A 15,714-nucleotide genomic window follows, 5' to 3' on the forward strand; every position below is an offset into this window, starting at 1 on the left:
GCCATGCAATGATCCACGAACATGCCAAGCACAGAAACAACATATACACATACATACACATTTATATATATATATATATACATATACACACACACACACACACATGAATACACACACATATGCACATACAATACATAATTAGAATCATGGGTAAAAAATACTTAGTCAGACAGGTTTAAAGAGTGTGTGTGTATTTTATTGTTATGACAGTAGCAATACATATTTTCCAAAGAAACTATAAATAAATAGAAATATACAAATAATCTGAAAAAATATTTATCCACATAGACATATGCAGTTCATAGTTGTTTGAAAAAGGTGGTTATGAAGGAAAGAGCCAACTCTTAAGTAGTTTTCTGAAGACCAGACAGTTATCTGTGGCTCTTATAGTTGGGGGTAATGAATTCCATAGTTTGGCTGCTTGGAATAATGATGATGTACCACCTATAGTCTTTTTCTTGTATGGTGGTGGTCTAAGGCGGGGTGCCAGTCTTGAGCGGAGGGTTCTTTGTTGGATGTATTTGGTAATTTTCTTTCTGATAAAAAGCGGTCCTGTTCCATGTATAGCTTTGTGGGTGATACAAAGCAGCTTGAAAGTGCATCGTCTGGCAACGGGTAACCAGTGTAGTGCTCTCAAGGCAGGGGAGATGTGGGCTTGCGGCTTTATATGTAGTAGTAGCCTGGCTGCGGAATTCTGGATACGTTGTAGTTTTTTCATAACAGATAGAGATGATCCATGGTAGAGGCTATTGGCATAATCCAGTTTGGATAGTACAAGCGAGATAGTAGCTTGCACCTTGTGTGGAAATCCGAGGTGGGGGAAGATGCGTCGTAAAGTCTTTAAGGTGATGAAGCTTGTGCGTGCTAATTTGTCTACTTGGGCATTCATAGTTAGCTTGGAATCCATGGTGATTCCTAGGTTTTTCACTTCCTTGGATAATTGAGGAGGTGGTCCGAGATCGTCAGGCCAGACGCACAGAGGGTCATAATGTTTCCAGTCACCACATATGAGTATTTCTGTTTTGGAGGTATTTAGTTTGAGATGGCTCCAGGTCATCCACTGATCAACGGCTCTGAGGCAACTGAAGATTTGTGGGTTTCCAATATTTTTGGGGTCTTCTAATTTAAGTAGTATTTGTGTGTCATCTGCATAGTTGTAGCATGTGAGATGGAAATCATTGATCAGTTCTGGTAAAGATATCATGTAGATGTTGAAAAGCAAAGGTGAGATGATTGACAATTGGGGGACTCCTGCTTTTGTGAGGTAGGGTTCGGACTAGAAGGGGGGCGAGTGGATGATATTCGCTCTTTTTTGGAGATAGGAAGTAATCCAGTTGAGAGCAATCCCTTGTATGCCGGCTTCGTGGAGTCTTTGAGTTAGGGTGTCATGGTCAACCGTATCAAAGGCAGCTGAGAGGTCCAAGAGAAGTAGTGCAGCAACTCCATTTCGGTCGACTGTATTTTTAAGATCGTCCCAGATGGCCATGAGTGCCGATTCAGTGCTTCTTCCTGGGCGGAATCCAGTTTGAAAGTCTGAAAGTATAGAATTGTCTTCAATGAATTGTGACATCTGGGCGAATGCTGCTCTTTCTATCAATTTGCCCAGGAAAGGTCCATTTGTGATTGGTCTGTAGTTATTGGGGTCTTGCGGGTCTAGGTTTGTTTTCTTTAATAATGGTCGTATGTATGCCTTTTTCAGGTCTGCAGGAAAAGTTCCTGAAGTTAAAGAGTTGTTGATGATTCTGGATGGAAATGGAAATGAGGATAGTGTAGAGGGGTCGCTGGACCCTTTAGAATACCAGCTTGACCCTGACATGGACAGTGTTCAGCATTTGGGCAACACCAGCTGGCTAGACACCTCTCCTGATGCTGGCATGCTTTCTCGCCCTACCGTGGCTACGGAGGAGGTAGCTTCATACTCTGTGGTGGTGAAAAGGGCTGCTGATGTTTTGGACCTCGTGCTTCCATCTGTGGCGGTCAGGACTAACCTCCGGACCGAGGTGCTTCAGCTGGGGCCTCCAATTCGGAACCCCTCCTTCTCTTCAATTAAGCTCTTTACGGACGCCCTTCTGGGTACCTGCTCCAAACCCAGCACAGGTGTTCCTGTGAATAGGACGGTTGCCTTCCGCCATCGGCCTGTGCCAACTGACCCAAAATTCCTGACCCAACACCCTACGCCTGAGAGCCTTGTCATCCAGGCTTTGTCATTCTCTGGCGCATTCCCTACTGCTCCCCCAGACACGGAATCAAAAAGACTGGATAACTTGGGGAAGAAAATATTTTCTTACGCCAGTCTAGCACTGCAGTCCATGAACACTGAATGCTTTTTGGGTCGATACTCCCATACTCTCTGGGATACGGTTGCGCACATGCTGCCTCGAGTTCCAGAGGAGGCCTGGACCGTTCTCTCCCAAGCTGTTACAGACGGGAGGGATGCAGCAAAGTTAATGATTCGTTGTGGACTGGATATGACCGAGTCACTGGGCAGATTGGTTGCATCGACCGTGACCTTGAGGTGCTATGCCTGGTTGAGAACGTCTGGCTTTTCAGGGGATGTTCAGCAATCCTTGATGGTCATGCCCTTTGATGGCACCCATCTCTTCGGAGAAAAAGCGGACTCAGCGCTCGAGCACTTTAAGGATTCCCAGGCTATGGCTTGGCCCATTGGCCTCGTATCTGCTTCTCGCCCCCCAGAGTCGTCTTTTTGCTCCTTTCGTGGCTATGAAAGGGGCACCCAGAAGCGTTCCTTTCCACCCGGCCACCGACCTGCGCATGCTGTACAGCCTCTGCGCGGACGTGGGGTCCCACGTGGATCAGGGAGCCAGCGGTCCACCCAATCCAGCCCCACCCCCCTCCTCTTTCTCCAAGCCTTCCTAATCCGTCGGAACATCCGGGACCAGTTGGCGGCAGGATCTGCCATCACCTGCCCCACTGGGAATCTATTACCACTGACAGGTGGGTGTTAAGAAATTGTCGGAAGGGGCTACTCCCTTCACTTCGAGACTTCTCCTCTGGGCATGCCACCATCATACGATCATCTATCGGAGGATCATTTGATGAGGAGGTCAAGGCTCTCTTGGCCATGGGAGCCATGGAGAAGGTCCCTGTGCCCAGAGGTATGCTGTGGTTGTTATTCCCACATCTTTCTGGTGCCCAAAATAGACAAAAGGCTTCACCCTATCCTAGATCTCTGCTCCCTCAATCTCTTTCTCAAGAAGAAGTTCAAAATGCTTACCCTAGCTCAGGTCCTTTCTGCCCTGGACTCTCGAGAGTGGATGGTAGAGTTGGAGTTACAGCATGCCTATTTTCACATTCCCATCTTGCTGGCCCACAGATGTTACTTGCAATTCGTGGTAGGTCACGAGCACTTTCAGTTCACTGTGATCCCCTTTGGCCTTACCAGCGCCCCTCGGGTGTTTACAAAAGTGATGGTAGTGGTTGCAGCTCATCTGCACAGGTAAGGGGATTCAGTCTTCCCCTACCTCGACGACTGGCTGTTGAAGACAAACACGCCCCAGAACGTCGGCTCCCACCTCCAGTATATGTTGAACCTCCTGCATTCGCCGGGGTTCACTATAAACGTTTCGAAGCCACATCTGACTCCCTCTCAGGCTCTCCCTTTCATTGGAGCTATTTTGCACAAAGTGCCATTTCAGGCTTATCCTCCTGAAAAGCAAGTCCAGGCTATTCAGGCTATGATCCCAATGTTTCGGCCTCTATCCTGGATTTCGGTGAGAATGACTCTGAGGCTGCTGGGCCTCATGCCAGAAGATATATGTGGGCTCTGCAGTGGGACCTGAAGTTTCAGTGGGCGCGCAGCATCAAGGGAATCTCTCCGACATGGTCCAGACCTCAGAGGGAACTGTGAAAGACCTGCAGTGGTGGTTGTTGATTCAAGATTGGGTCAGAGGCAGATCCCTCTCCCTTCCCCAACCAGATCTCACAGTAGTGACAGATGCGTCACTCCTGGGATGGGGCGGCCACATGGAAGAGGCCTCTGGTTTCCGGCGGAATCTGTGCTCCACTTCAACATTTTGGAGCACCGGGCGATCTGACTTGCATTGAAAGCATTCCTTCCAACTCTCAAAGGGATAGTGGTGCAGGTGTTCACCGACATCACCACCGGCATGTGGTACTGCAACAAGCAGGGTGGAGTGGGGTCATGGATCCTTTGTCAAGAGGCTTTTTGAACTATTGATGAGAAATTGATTTTTGAATGTCGGAGCAGACAAACTCAACCGTTGATGCATAGTTGATCACAAATTACGTCTCCATCCGGAGGTGGCGCAAGGTCTTTTACAGCAGACTGGAGAGCCTTGGCTAGATATGTTAGCCCCCACAGAGAACGCGCAGTGTCAGCTGTTTTGTGCATTGAAGTTTCCAAGGTGGCACTCACTCGGCGACGCTTTTTGTCATGAGTGAAGCTTAGCCTCCTGTACGCCTTCCCGCCAATACCACTTCTGCCCAGAGTTCTGAAGAAGATCAAATACAGCTGAGCCCAAGTAATCCTGATGGCTCCAGACTGGGCATGAAGAGTTTGGTATCCTGAGCTATTGAGCATGGCCAACGATCCTCCGATCAGGCTGCCCCTTTAGGTGAATCTTCTGTTGCAGTAGCAAGTGACAGTTATTAACCCGAACCTGTCCAGTCTCCCCCTCCTTGCGTAGAGATTGAGCAGCAGCAGTTGACGGCTTTCGACCTTCTGCCCAAAGTCTGCGATGTTATCTTGGCAGCCAGATGTCCCTCCACCAAAATGGTGTATGCCTGTCATTGGAAGAAATTTGTGGCATGATGTGTCAACAAGTCTTTTGATCCCGTCTCTGCACCTCTCTCAGAGGTTCTCCTCTTTATTCTCTCTCTTGTCCAGCAGGGCTCTGCCCTGGCACCATCAAAGGCTATTTTTCTGCAATCTCTGCCTTTTTTAAGGCTACCAGACCAATCTTCTTTGTTCAAATCTCCCATTGTTGAGATGTTTCTCAAAGAACTCACACATGTTTCCTCCTATCCCATTCATAATGTCCAAGTCTGATGAACTTGGTTCTCACATACCTCATGTGTTCTCCTTTCAAGCCACTCCACAGCTGTCCTTGACGGTTCTTGACCCTTAAAACTGCCTTCTTGATTGCCATCACCTCTGTTTGCAGAGTGAGTGAGCTCCAGGCTCTCTTTGAAGCCACCATTCCCAGCAGTACATCCTGACAAGGTGGTGCTTCGTACCAGGGCTTCTTTCCTTCCCAAAGTGGTGACACCATTTCACGAAGGCCAGTCAATCACCTTGCCTACTTTTTACACACACCCCACATCCCTCTCATGAAGAGGAGAGACTCCACCGCCTGAATCCAAAAAGAGTGGCATTCTACCTAAATCGTACCAATAATTTCTGGGTGAACGATCAACTCTTTGTGGGTTATGTGGGTGCGAAGAAAGGAAGGGCAGTGCAGAAGAGGACCATCTCTCGATGGGTAGTCCTCTGCATCAAAATGTGCTACGCTTTGGTGAAAAAGCAACCCCCTCAGTGTTTGCACGCTCATTCTACCTGAGCAACTGCTGCTACCACAGCGCTAGCACGTGGTGTTCCAGTCTTGGATGGCTGCCAGGCGCAATGTGGGCATCTTTGCATACATTCACTAAGCATTACTGCCTGGACAGTCAGGTCCGCAGGCACGTCTACTTTGGCCGTTCGTTCTGCAGGACTTTTTGGAGTTATCTTAGTTCGCAGCCCACCACCAGGGATGGTATTTCTCAGGTATCTATTCTGAGATAAGGAATCTGCAACTAGAAGTCTCTATCTGATGTACAAGTTACTTACCTTCGGTAACAATATGTCTGGTAGAGACATATTCTAGTTGCAGATTCCTTACCGACACGCCCATCCTCCCTGCACTGCAAACTGATTTCTAGGGGTCCCTTTAAGGACCCTAGTTTCTGCGCACCATTCTCAATGTTCTTCATGGATCCTCACTACTGGCATGGAAAGCTGTGAAAAGAAAATGACTTCAGTGCGCCTGGGTGGCGCCTATATGCGACCGCAGCATCATGACGGCGACCCCGATGCCAACGACCCCCACGGAGTCGAATTACGCCAACTGACGGCGCGCAGAGGTACTGCTTGAAGAAAAATCTCCAGATTTTATCTGATGCCTGGGGGAAATTCTAAGGTAAGGAATCTGGAACTAGAATATTTCTCTACCAGATATATTGTTACCAAAGATAAGTAACTTGTGCATTTTGACGTGCTTTACTGGCAATTGTCAAACACAACACCACAAAATTCAATGCCATACAGTTCCACACTAGTCAGCATAATTCCAGTCCATTCCACTACACACCACATACCTCTAATACACCTCAGAATTCCACCTCATGCTATATAATTCAATGCCACGCCACATAAATCCCCTTCACGCCACTCCACAATACACACCACTCCACCTAATTACACTCCATGACACACAATCCAACTCAACATAATTCCACTACACACAATAACACATAATTCATATCCACATAATTCCAGTACACACAGCTCCACTGAATGCCACACAATTCAAAGCCAAACTTTTCCATGCCATGTCATTCCACTTAAACCCACATAGTTCCACTCCACACCACATAATTGCAATCCACACAATATAATTCAACAACATTACATATAGTTCCAATCCAAGCCACTCCACATAAATCCATAACATACAACATAATTACAGTCCGGTGCTATTAAATGTCAACGCTCCAGATAGCAAGGTTGCTTACTCTTGAAACTCTTGGTTTCTTTAATCCACTGCCAGACACTCTGTGCCCCTTTAGCTCTCTTTTGTGGGTTCCTGCTTTCTTCCTTTGTGAGTTTTACATCTTTCACTTCCTTCGTCTTTCCCTTTTGTGTGGTTTTCCCTCTCTTGCTTGCAGAAAACGTCTGCCCACTGGCAACCGCTGGATCAAATTAAGCACTGCGTGCTGCCCCTCGTTCACCAGGTCTGTGCATCTCTCTCTCTCTCTCTCTCTCTCTCTCTCTCTCTCTCTCTCTCTCTCTCTCTCTCTCTCTCTCTCTCTCTCTCTCTCTCTCTCTCTCTCTCTCTCTCTCTCTCTCTCTCTCTCTCTCTCTCTCTCTCTCTCTCTCTCTCTCTCTCTCTCTCTCTCTCTCTCTCTCTCTCTCTCTCTCTCACTCACACGCACACACACACACACACACACACCACACACACGCGCGAATAGTTGTGTATTAAGGGCCTTGTTTGTAATAGTACTGCAGTAGGCCTGAAAATGTGCAAGGCACTATGCCCTCTAGTGGTTACATATATGGTTAAACTGCATAACTTTCTGCCATTCTGTTTTCATGTCGTAATGCCCTGTAGGGGCTGACTAAATGGTTACATGACCATGTTTCTTACAAATGCTATTTTCCTTATGGTGTCCTCTAGGGGCTGTTCTGAGCATTATAGTCCAGATACTACAATATTTGCCTCACTTTCCTTCTAATGCTTTGCAGGGCGTTCCTTTTACGAAACATTTTTGCCCATAACTCACCGTGTGGTGGCCCTAGGACAATGGGACCACCCTCCAAAGTGTTCAGCACAACATACTCTGTCAGCGCCTTTTTAAGTTCTCTTATGGCTGGAACTTTTGTTTTACAGCTGGACGTAGTTTGTGTTTTAAGGGCCTTTTTTTGTATTAATATTCTAGTAGGCATGCTAGGCCTGAAAATGTGTAATGCACTACACTCTCTAGGGGTAAATATATGGCTACACAGCATTATGTTCTGCCATTCTGTTTTCTTGTGGTTATGCACTTTAAGGGCTGACTATATGGTTACATGACCATGTTTCTTATAAATGTTAGTTTTATAGTGGTGCCCTCTAGTGGCTTTTCTGAGCATTACAGTCAAGATACTACAAAAATCGCTGCACTTGGAAACTCGCCCCATAATGTTTTGCGGGGCATTCCTTTTACAAAACATTTTTGCCCATAACTCCCTGCACGTTGTGCTCTTTCTTTCTAGGTCACCTCTGGATCCCCACAGTAGGTTTGGGAGTACCCCATAATAATAATATCAATAATATAATAAATAATGGTAATATTTTCGTTTATTACTGAAGGTAGACGAAGATGGTAAATAGTAGTGCTTTAGTTATGTGCAGGGCCACTGGTATTATGTGGAAGAGAGGACCAAATTATGTGGCGGGGTTGACCAGTTTATGTGGCAAGCAAAGTCCAGTTATGCATTTACGACGCAAATGCAAGACCTATTTTTGTTTGTTTTTTAACAAGCATGCTTACCAAATGAAGCCATTTCTCATCAATAGTTCATAAAATCTCAATGGCTACTGATGATAGATTTAGAAGGTAGCATCAATTGAATTGTTCCAATCATGGTTTTGCTTTGCCTTTTTTTCAGGGTCCAGATGATGAACATTTATCTGAAGACTCTGAATCACGAAAAGACTCTTCTTCTGATGTTTTTAGTGACTCTACAAAAGAAGGCTGGCTTTATTTTCGGCAGCTTGTTACAGAGAAGGGAAAGGTTATATGATTTAAATAGAATTTTTGTAAATCTGATGATTTCCTCTCTATGAATTTCAATTGTACATGTTGTTTAATCTTGCCCTCAACCTGAGTGTGACTGAGATGAAGTTTCATTTAAAGTTAATTGGAGCTGATACATTGACTGTTTTTCTATTAAGTAGATACTTGGTATGTTTTTTTTTATTCGTCACTTTAGAATACTCCCCAGGCGCCAGACTGTATCCTGGAACTTCTCTTCAGCAGTGCTTCTTCACAGTGCTTGGCGGTGCCGTGCTGCTCCACATTGGCTTCTTAACACACCAGAAGTGACAAAGTACAGCAGCATCAAAGGGCCATCGCTGTGCTCTGACAGTTCCTTTCTTGTCCGCTCCTGGTGCGGATCCGAAACTCCCCTCACAATCTTGTCAGTTTTCCAACAACTATGAATTTCAGTGTGCTATGGAGCGATGTCCCACCTAAGACAACTGGTTTCACACCATTGCACAAATGCAAAAAACAGATGTCGATCACAGATTCACATAAGGTGTCTCTGGTGTCTGGTCCCGGGTTACGACTCAAAGTTGTTCCCTTGTACACCTGAAGGTGATCTGGGACTGGGAGGTGAAGCTGTGTGTCGACAAACACAAGTAGTAGTCACAGTATTCGCCCAAGTCCCGCTTGTGGTCCTAGTCCCCGGCATGGACTTAGTCCCATTGCCAAAGCCATTCCCACGAGTGGTCAGTTTTGTTCTTGAAGTCCTCCAGAAAGTTGAAATCAAAAGTGATCCCATTACGGCATTCTCATCCTAAAGAGAATGAGCAAGGGTGTCATGTCAGTTGTACTCCTTTTAGGTCTACCATTGTGCAGCAAATTCCACAACTGATCCCAGTGCACCCAGAGTTTTCCGGCGACACTCCAGCAGATTGACACCTTCAAGGATGCCATGCTGTAATTGTTTGGTCTGCTTCTGCCTCCTTCTGGCATGCCTTCGGGCCCCAAGAAACCGCAGGATGGGACAGCAGATCCATCTTTGATGCCTTCTCACCACTTGGGACATTTTATGGCCCCCATACTAATGCCAGGACAGACTTCCACTCCAGCTTTACTGACTGTACTAGAGGACGATTCTTTACTAATACAGGTATCAGGCGCAAAACCAACTTCTACTCTATCTCCACTGATGTTGAGCCAAAAAATCACAATGTTCAAAGTAACAAGGGGAACCCTAGTATAGAAAAGGACATGAGTTCAATGCTATAAAGACCAAGGATCCCTTATCATGCCAATTACACTATCCAGTGCACTCACAGATGGAATGAAATCTACATGAATATGTTTAAAAATTATTTATTATAAACAATTTAACAAAATAAGAATAAAATTCACACACAAAAGCCATAGCAGAGAGAGAATTATCAAATCAATCAATCAGTCTATTTATAAAGCACACTACATACCCATGAGGGTTTCAAGGCGCTGGTGGGGGGGTGATGCTACTGTTCGAAGAGCCAGGTCTTGAGGTGTCTTCTGAAGGTGAGCAGGTCCTGGATCTGTCTTAGGTCAGACGGGAGGGTGTTCCAGGTCTTGGCGGCGAGGTAAGAGAAAGATCTTCCGCCGGAGGATCTGCGCCGGTTGCAGGGGATGGAAGCGAGGCGAGGTTGGCGGAGCGGAGTTGCCCGGTGGGGGTGTAGAAGCTGAGTCTGCTGTTCAGGTAGGTTGGTCCGGTGTTGTGAAGTGCTTTGTGTGCTTGGGTGAGGAGCTTGAAGGTGAACCTCTTGTCGACGGGGAGCCAGTGTAGGTTTCTTAGGTGGGGGGTGATGTGGCTGTGGCGAGGGATGTTGAGGATGAGTTGGGTGGAGGCGTTTAGGATGCGTTGGAGGCGTTGTAGGTGTTTGGACGGGCTGGCTGCATAGAGTACGTTGCCGTAGTCGAGCCTGCCGCTGACGAGGGCCTGAGTTACTGTTTTTCTTGTTTCGGTTGGGATCAATTTGTAGATTCTGCGAAGCATGCGGATGGTGTTGTAACAGAAAGAGGAGATGGCGTTGACTTGTTTTGACATGGAGAGGGATGAGTCGAGGATGAAGCCAAGGTTTCGTGCGTGGTCGGTAGGTGTTGGTGGGGTGCCCAGCGAGGCTGGCCACCATGAGTCGTCCCAAGCAGAGGGGGTGGGCCCAAGGATGAGAACCTCTGTTTTGTCCGAGTTCAGTTTTAGCCGGCTGCTTCACATCCAGTCGGCGACGGCCTTCAAGCCCTCGTGGAGGTTGGTTTTGGCGGTGTGTGGGTCCTTGGTGAGGGAGAGGATGAGTTGTGTGTCGTCGGCGTAGGAGATGATGTTGAGGTTGTGTTGACGGGCCACTTGTGCGAGGGGGGCTATGTAGATGTTGAACAGCGTCGGTCTGAGGGATGAGCCCTGGGGTATGCCGCAGATGATGTTGGTGGCTATGGATTGGAACGGGGGGAGGTGGACTCTCTGGGTTCTTCCGGAGAGGAAGGATGTGGTCCAGTCGAGGGCCTGGTCTTGGATCCCTGCTTCGAGGAGGTGGATTTTCAGAGTGTGGTGGCAGACAGTGTCGAAGGCGGCCGACAGGTCTAGGAGGATGAGGGCTGATGTCTCCCCATTGTCGAGATGGCTTCTGATGTCGTCTGTGGTGGCGAGGAGGGTGGTCTCGGTGCTGTGGTTTCGTTTGAAGCCGGACTGGGAGGGGTCGAGGATTTTGTTGTCTTCAAGGTACCGGGTGAGCTGTGCGTTGACGATTTTCTCAAAGACCTGCTCCAGGAATGGGAGCAGGGAGATGGGCCGGAAGTTCCTCAGGTCTTTGGGGTCCGCCTTTGGTTTTTTGAGTAGAGCGTTGATTTCGGCCTGTTTCCAGCTTTCTGGGAATCTAGCTGTTTCGAAGGAGATGTTGATGACCTTCCGTAGGTGTGGTGCGATGACTTCATCTGCTTTGTTGAATATGTGGTGTGGGCAGGGGTCTGATGGTGATCCGGAATGGATGGAATTCATGGTCTTGCGAGTTTAGTCGTCGTTGATGCTGGTCCAGGAGGTCAGGCGGCAGGAGCGGGTGGAGTTCGTGGAGGGCGGAGTAGGTGTGTCTGAGGTGAGAGGGGTGGAGGGTGGGGTAGGTGTGTCCGAGGTGAGAGGGGTGTTGAAGCTGTCGTGGATGTCTGCGATCTTTCTGTGGAAGGCGGTGGCTAGGGCGTCGCATAGTTCTTGGGAGGGGGTGATGTCATTGACAGTGGCGCTTGAGCTGGAGAGCTCCTTTACGATGTTGAAAAGTTCTTTGCAGTTGTGAGGGTTGTTTTCTAGGTGAGTTTTGAAGGAGGATCTTTTTGCTAGCCTGATGAGTTGGTGATGGCTGCGTGTGGCGTCCTTGAGTGCTGTTTGGTTGTTAGGTGTGCGTTCGAGGAGCCATTTCTGCTTGAGTTTACGGCAGTTGCGTTTGGAGGCTTGGAGGTCATTGGTGAACCAGGTGGCTTTTTTGTTGATTTGGTTGTTGGAGGGTTTCTTGAGTGGTGCGAGGCGGTTGGCGCAGCCATTGATCCATAGCTTGAGGTTGTGGGCGGCGATGTCCGGGTTGGTGGGTGGTTTCTGGGTTAGGGCATTGGTTAGCTGATCTTCAGTGACTTTGCCCCAGCGTCGGCGGGGTGGTTGCTCGGTGAGGTGGTGTTCGGTTTGTTTCTTGAAGGTGAAGTGGATGCAGTGGTGGTCGGTCCAGTAGAGTTCGGTGGTGTGATTGAAGGTGACGTGGTCGCTTGTGGAGAAGATGGGGTCTAGAGTGTGACCGGCTGAGTGGGTGGGTGCGTTGACGAGCTGTCTGAAGCAGAGGTTGGCGAGGTTGTCGATCAGGGTGGTGGAGTTGATGTCATTGTTGTTGAGGTGAAAGTTCAGGTCCCCGAGGAGGATGTAGTCCGTGGAGGCGAGTGCGCGGGTGCTGGGAAGGTCGGCGATGGCGTTGCTGAACGGTGCCCTGGGTCCCGGAGGTCTATAGATGAGGGTGGTGTTGGGGTCGGTGTGGATTTGAAAGTGCAGGAGTTCGGCGGAGCTGAGGGAGTCATCCAGGAGGGTCTTGACTTCGAGGGTGGCCTTGTGGATGATGGCTATGCCTCCTCCGGTTCTGTTGGTGCGGTCTGTGCAAGAGATCTTGTACCCGTCCGGAATGGCTATGGCGATGTCAGGTGCTGAGGAGTCATTCCACCAGGTTTCGGTTAGGAAGGCTACGTCCGGGGTGGTGGAGTCGAGCAGGTCCCAGAGCTCGATGGAGTGCTTGCGTGCGGAGCGGGTGTTGAGGAGTATGCAGCGGAGGTAGTTGGTCTTGGTCCTGGGAGGTTTGTGGGCTCTGACGCAGGTGAAGCTGCAGTTGTGGCAGGAGAAAGGCCCTTGTGTGCTCTTCGGAGTGGCCTGGAAGCAGGTTGTGTCTCGGCCAGTATTGAGTGCGTGGAGGGTGTCTGCGTCGTAGTGGAGGCTGGAGATGTGGTGTTGTGGGGTCCATGGGTTTCTGGCGCTGGGTGCGGTCCAGGCGTGGACGGTCGCAGACAGGCTTGTCTCTGGCGCGCCCACTGCGCAGTCGCGCAGCGACCGCCATTAAGAAGGGAGGGGGGGAGGAGCAGCTGGGAGGCGGGAGGTGCGGGCAAATGGGGATGCGGAGGGCGGGGAGAGCGGGAAAAGGAGCGGGAAAAAAGGCGCAAAAGTAAAAGAGGGCAAAAAGGCCCGAGATAAGAAAAAGTTAGAGTAAGGATAAAAGAGGCAAAGAGTAAAAGGTTGAAAAAAGGCAGAAAGAGCAGAGAAAAACAGACAGAGAAAAAGAGGAGAAAACCAGAGAGACACTATAGTGGATTGGGTCCCGGAGGGCCTCGATCCCTAGAAGCAGCGAGGGCGGGGAGAGGGAGACACGGGCACGGCTTGGTGGTGCTGTGCGCGCAGGGAGTGTATTACCTGGCCAAAACAGGACAGGAGACATAGAGTGGCGAATGAGTGGTGGCAGCTCTCAAATATCTAACACCAATATTACAATGAAATGTAATTTGTTGTGTTTGATCGTTTATAACAAACCTCATACAGAGAACCAATCAGCAGGTCTCAGGAGACTTGTAGTGCAATTATTTGTCTCAAGGATGAGAAACCAGCACAATAAATTTGATTATATTGTGTCAAATCAGTAGTATACCACTCCTCATACAAAGAACCAATCACTATTTGGCAAGCAAGTTAAGGAACCGTTATCATTCTGCAATTATTTATCCCAGGCATGAGCAGCCAACATGAAAAATTATAGTATGCTGTGTCAGATCAGTAGTGTACCACTACTCGTACAAAGACTCAATTGCTTTAATATATTAGAGCTATGATTCTTAGATTTCAGCCTCGGTCCTGAAACATGGTGAGACCAGCTCTGAGACTTCTCGTCCTCTAGCCTCCTGCATCCTCCTTGTCAGCTACGCCAGGTGGCACATGTGGACTCTGCAATGGAATCTCAAGTTCCAGTGTGTCCAGCATCAAGGAATTGTGATGGATATCATCCAGACCGTTGAGGATGATCTGCAGTGGTGGCTTGAAAACAGTTGGTCCAGAGGCAGACTCCTCCTCAGTGAGCAGATTGTTGTGACGGACAGGTCTGTGTTGGCTGTGGAGGTCATCTGGCAAGGTGAAGATCAGAGGACTATGGTCACTGACAGAACTCAGCCCATATCAGTCTGTTAGAGTTATAGGTCATCGGTCTGACTCTAAAGGCTTTTCCGCTGTCCGTCAAAGCAGCCTGGGGTCCTGTACCAGAAGAATTTGCGCCTCTGGCTTAGGTTGCACCACTTGGGCATTTCCCTGACAGCAATCTATATGGCGCAGGCCATCTTCCAACAGTGAGGAGAACCCTATCTATATCTTTTCACCACAGTCGACAATTTGCCATGTTGAAATTTTTGGCCATTGAGGTTTCTGTAAGAACACTTCTTAGAAGATGCATTCTGAATGTAGTTGAACAATGGACTCCTGTACATTTTAATTCCCTTGCCTTTCCTGTCCAGAGTTCTGTAAAAGACCAAGAACAACCGGGCCCAAGTCCTCCTGGTGGCTCTGCATTGACCCAGGAGTGTGGTACCAGGAACTGCTAGGGATAATCACCTGTGCTCTGCTCAGGCTACCACTTAGCAAGGATCTTCCATCACAGCAACGGGACAGCGCCCTCCACCCTAATCTGTGCAATATACACCTATTTGTGTGGAGTTTGAGCTGCAACAACTGACTGCATTTGATCTGCTTACTAAAGTTGCATATGGAATCCTTGCCTACAGATGCCTTGCTACGGAATGCATTTGTCAGACTTGCAGCCTTTGTATGTTTATCAGACAAATGATCCTTGTTTAAATCATCTGTTGTGATGAAATTTAACACACATGTTCCACTCCAGGGTCATTTGCGATGCCACAGTGGGACCTTAATGGTGTCTTGATGTTTCCCATGTGTACGCCCTTCCAGTCGATACATACTTGCTTGCTACGACTCCTGACTTGGAAGACTGTCTTCCTAATCGTGATTACGCCAGCCCATCGAAAGAATGAATTCTAGCCACTTGGAATGCAACTGCTAGACAGTCTTCTCCCCCAGACAAGTTGGTACTTAGTTCTTGGGTGGCATTCTTGTCAAAAAGTCATGACTCCCCTTCATGTTAGGCAATCAGCCACTCTTCCAACGTCTTTGCTCTTAGTCACCTCTTAAAACAGGAGGGAATACTCCATTGTCCCGACCCCCAAAAGGGCTTTAAGCTTTTTACATTGATCATACAAAGGAACATCATGTGGAGGATGATCTTTTTGTGGGGTTCTCTGGGGCAAGAACAAGAATGCTGTTCAGAAGAGTACCGTGCTCAGGTGGATAGTCCTCTGCTTCAAGATCAGGTGTGTACTGGCCAAGAAGCAGCCCCTCCAAGCTCTGAGAGCTCATTCTACCAGGGATAAGGCTGCTGCCATTGGATTGGCTGGGAGAATGCTCATCACTGATGTGGGTGTCACATCATAAGTTCATGAAGCGCTATTGCCTCGACAGACCGGCTGGGGGATGGGCACCTTCCCCACTCGGTCCCTGTAGGACTTTTTGGTCTGAGTTCATTCTACAGACTACACAGCTAGAGAGGTACTCCTTTGGTATCTATTCTAAGATGAGGAATCTGCTAATAAAAGTGCTAATCAGAAGAAAAGTTTTTTTTTTTACCTTTCTGGTAAATA

At 48.2% G+C, this 15,714-nt stretch overlaps 1 protein-coding gene across 2 annotated transcripts in view; it reads left to right on the forward strand.

Moving 5' to 3' along the window:
• ARHGAP21 (Rho GTPase activating protein 21) overlaps positions 1-15,714 on the forward strand; it is a 367,146-nt gene that overhangs the window by 286,938 nt on the left and 64,494 nt on the right. For both annotated transcript variants that reach the window (XM_069211368.1, XM_069211369.1), the window contains one exon: positions 8,393-8,518. In XM_069211368.1, the coding sequence (XP_069067469.1) occupies positions 8,393-8,518 (126 nt within the window). The remainder of the gene's footprint in view (positions 1-8,392; positions 8,519-15,714) is intronic.

This window comes from Pleurodeles waltl, chromosome 10, assembly GCF_031143425.1.
Source record: "Pleurodeles waltl isolate 20211129_DDA chromosome 10, aPleWal1.hap1.20221129, whole genome shotgun sequence".
Classification (NCBI taxonomy): Eukaryota; Metazoa; Chordata; class Amphibia; order Caudata; family Salamandridae; genus Pleurodeles; species Pleurodeles waltl.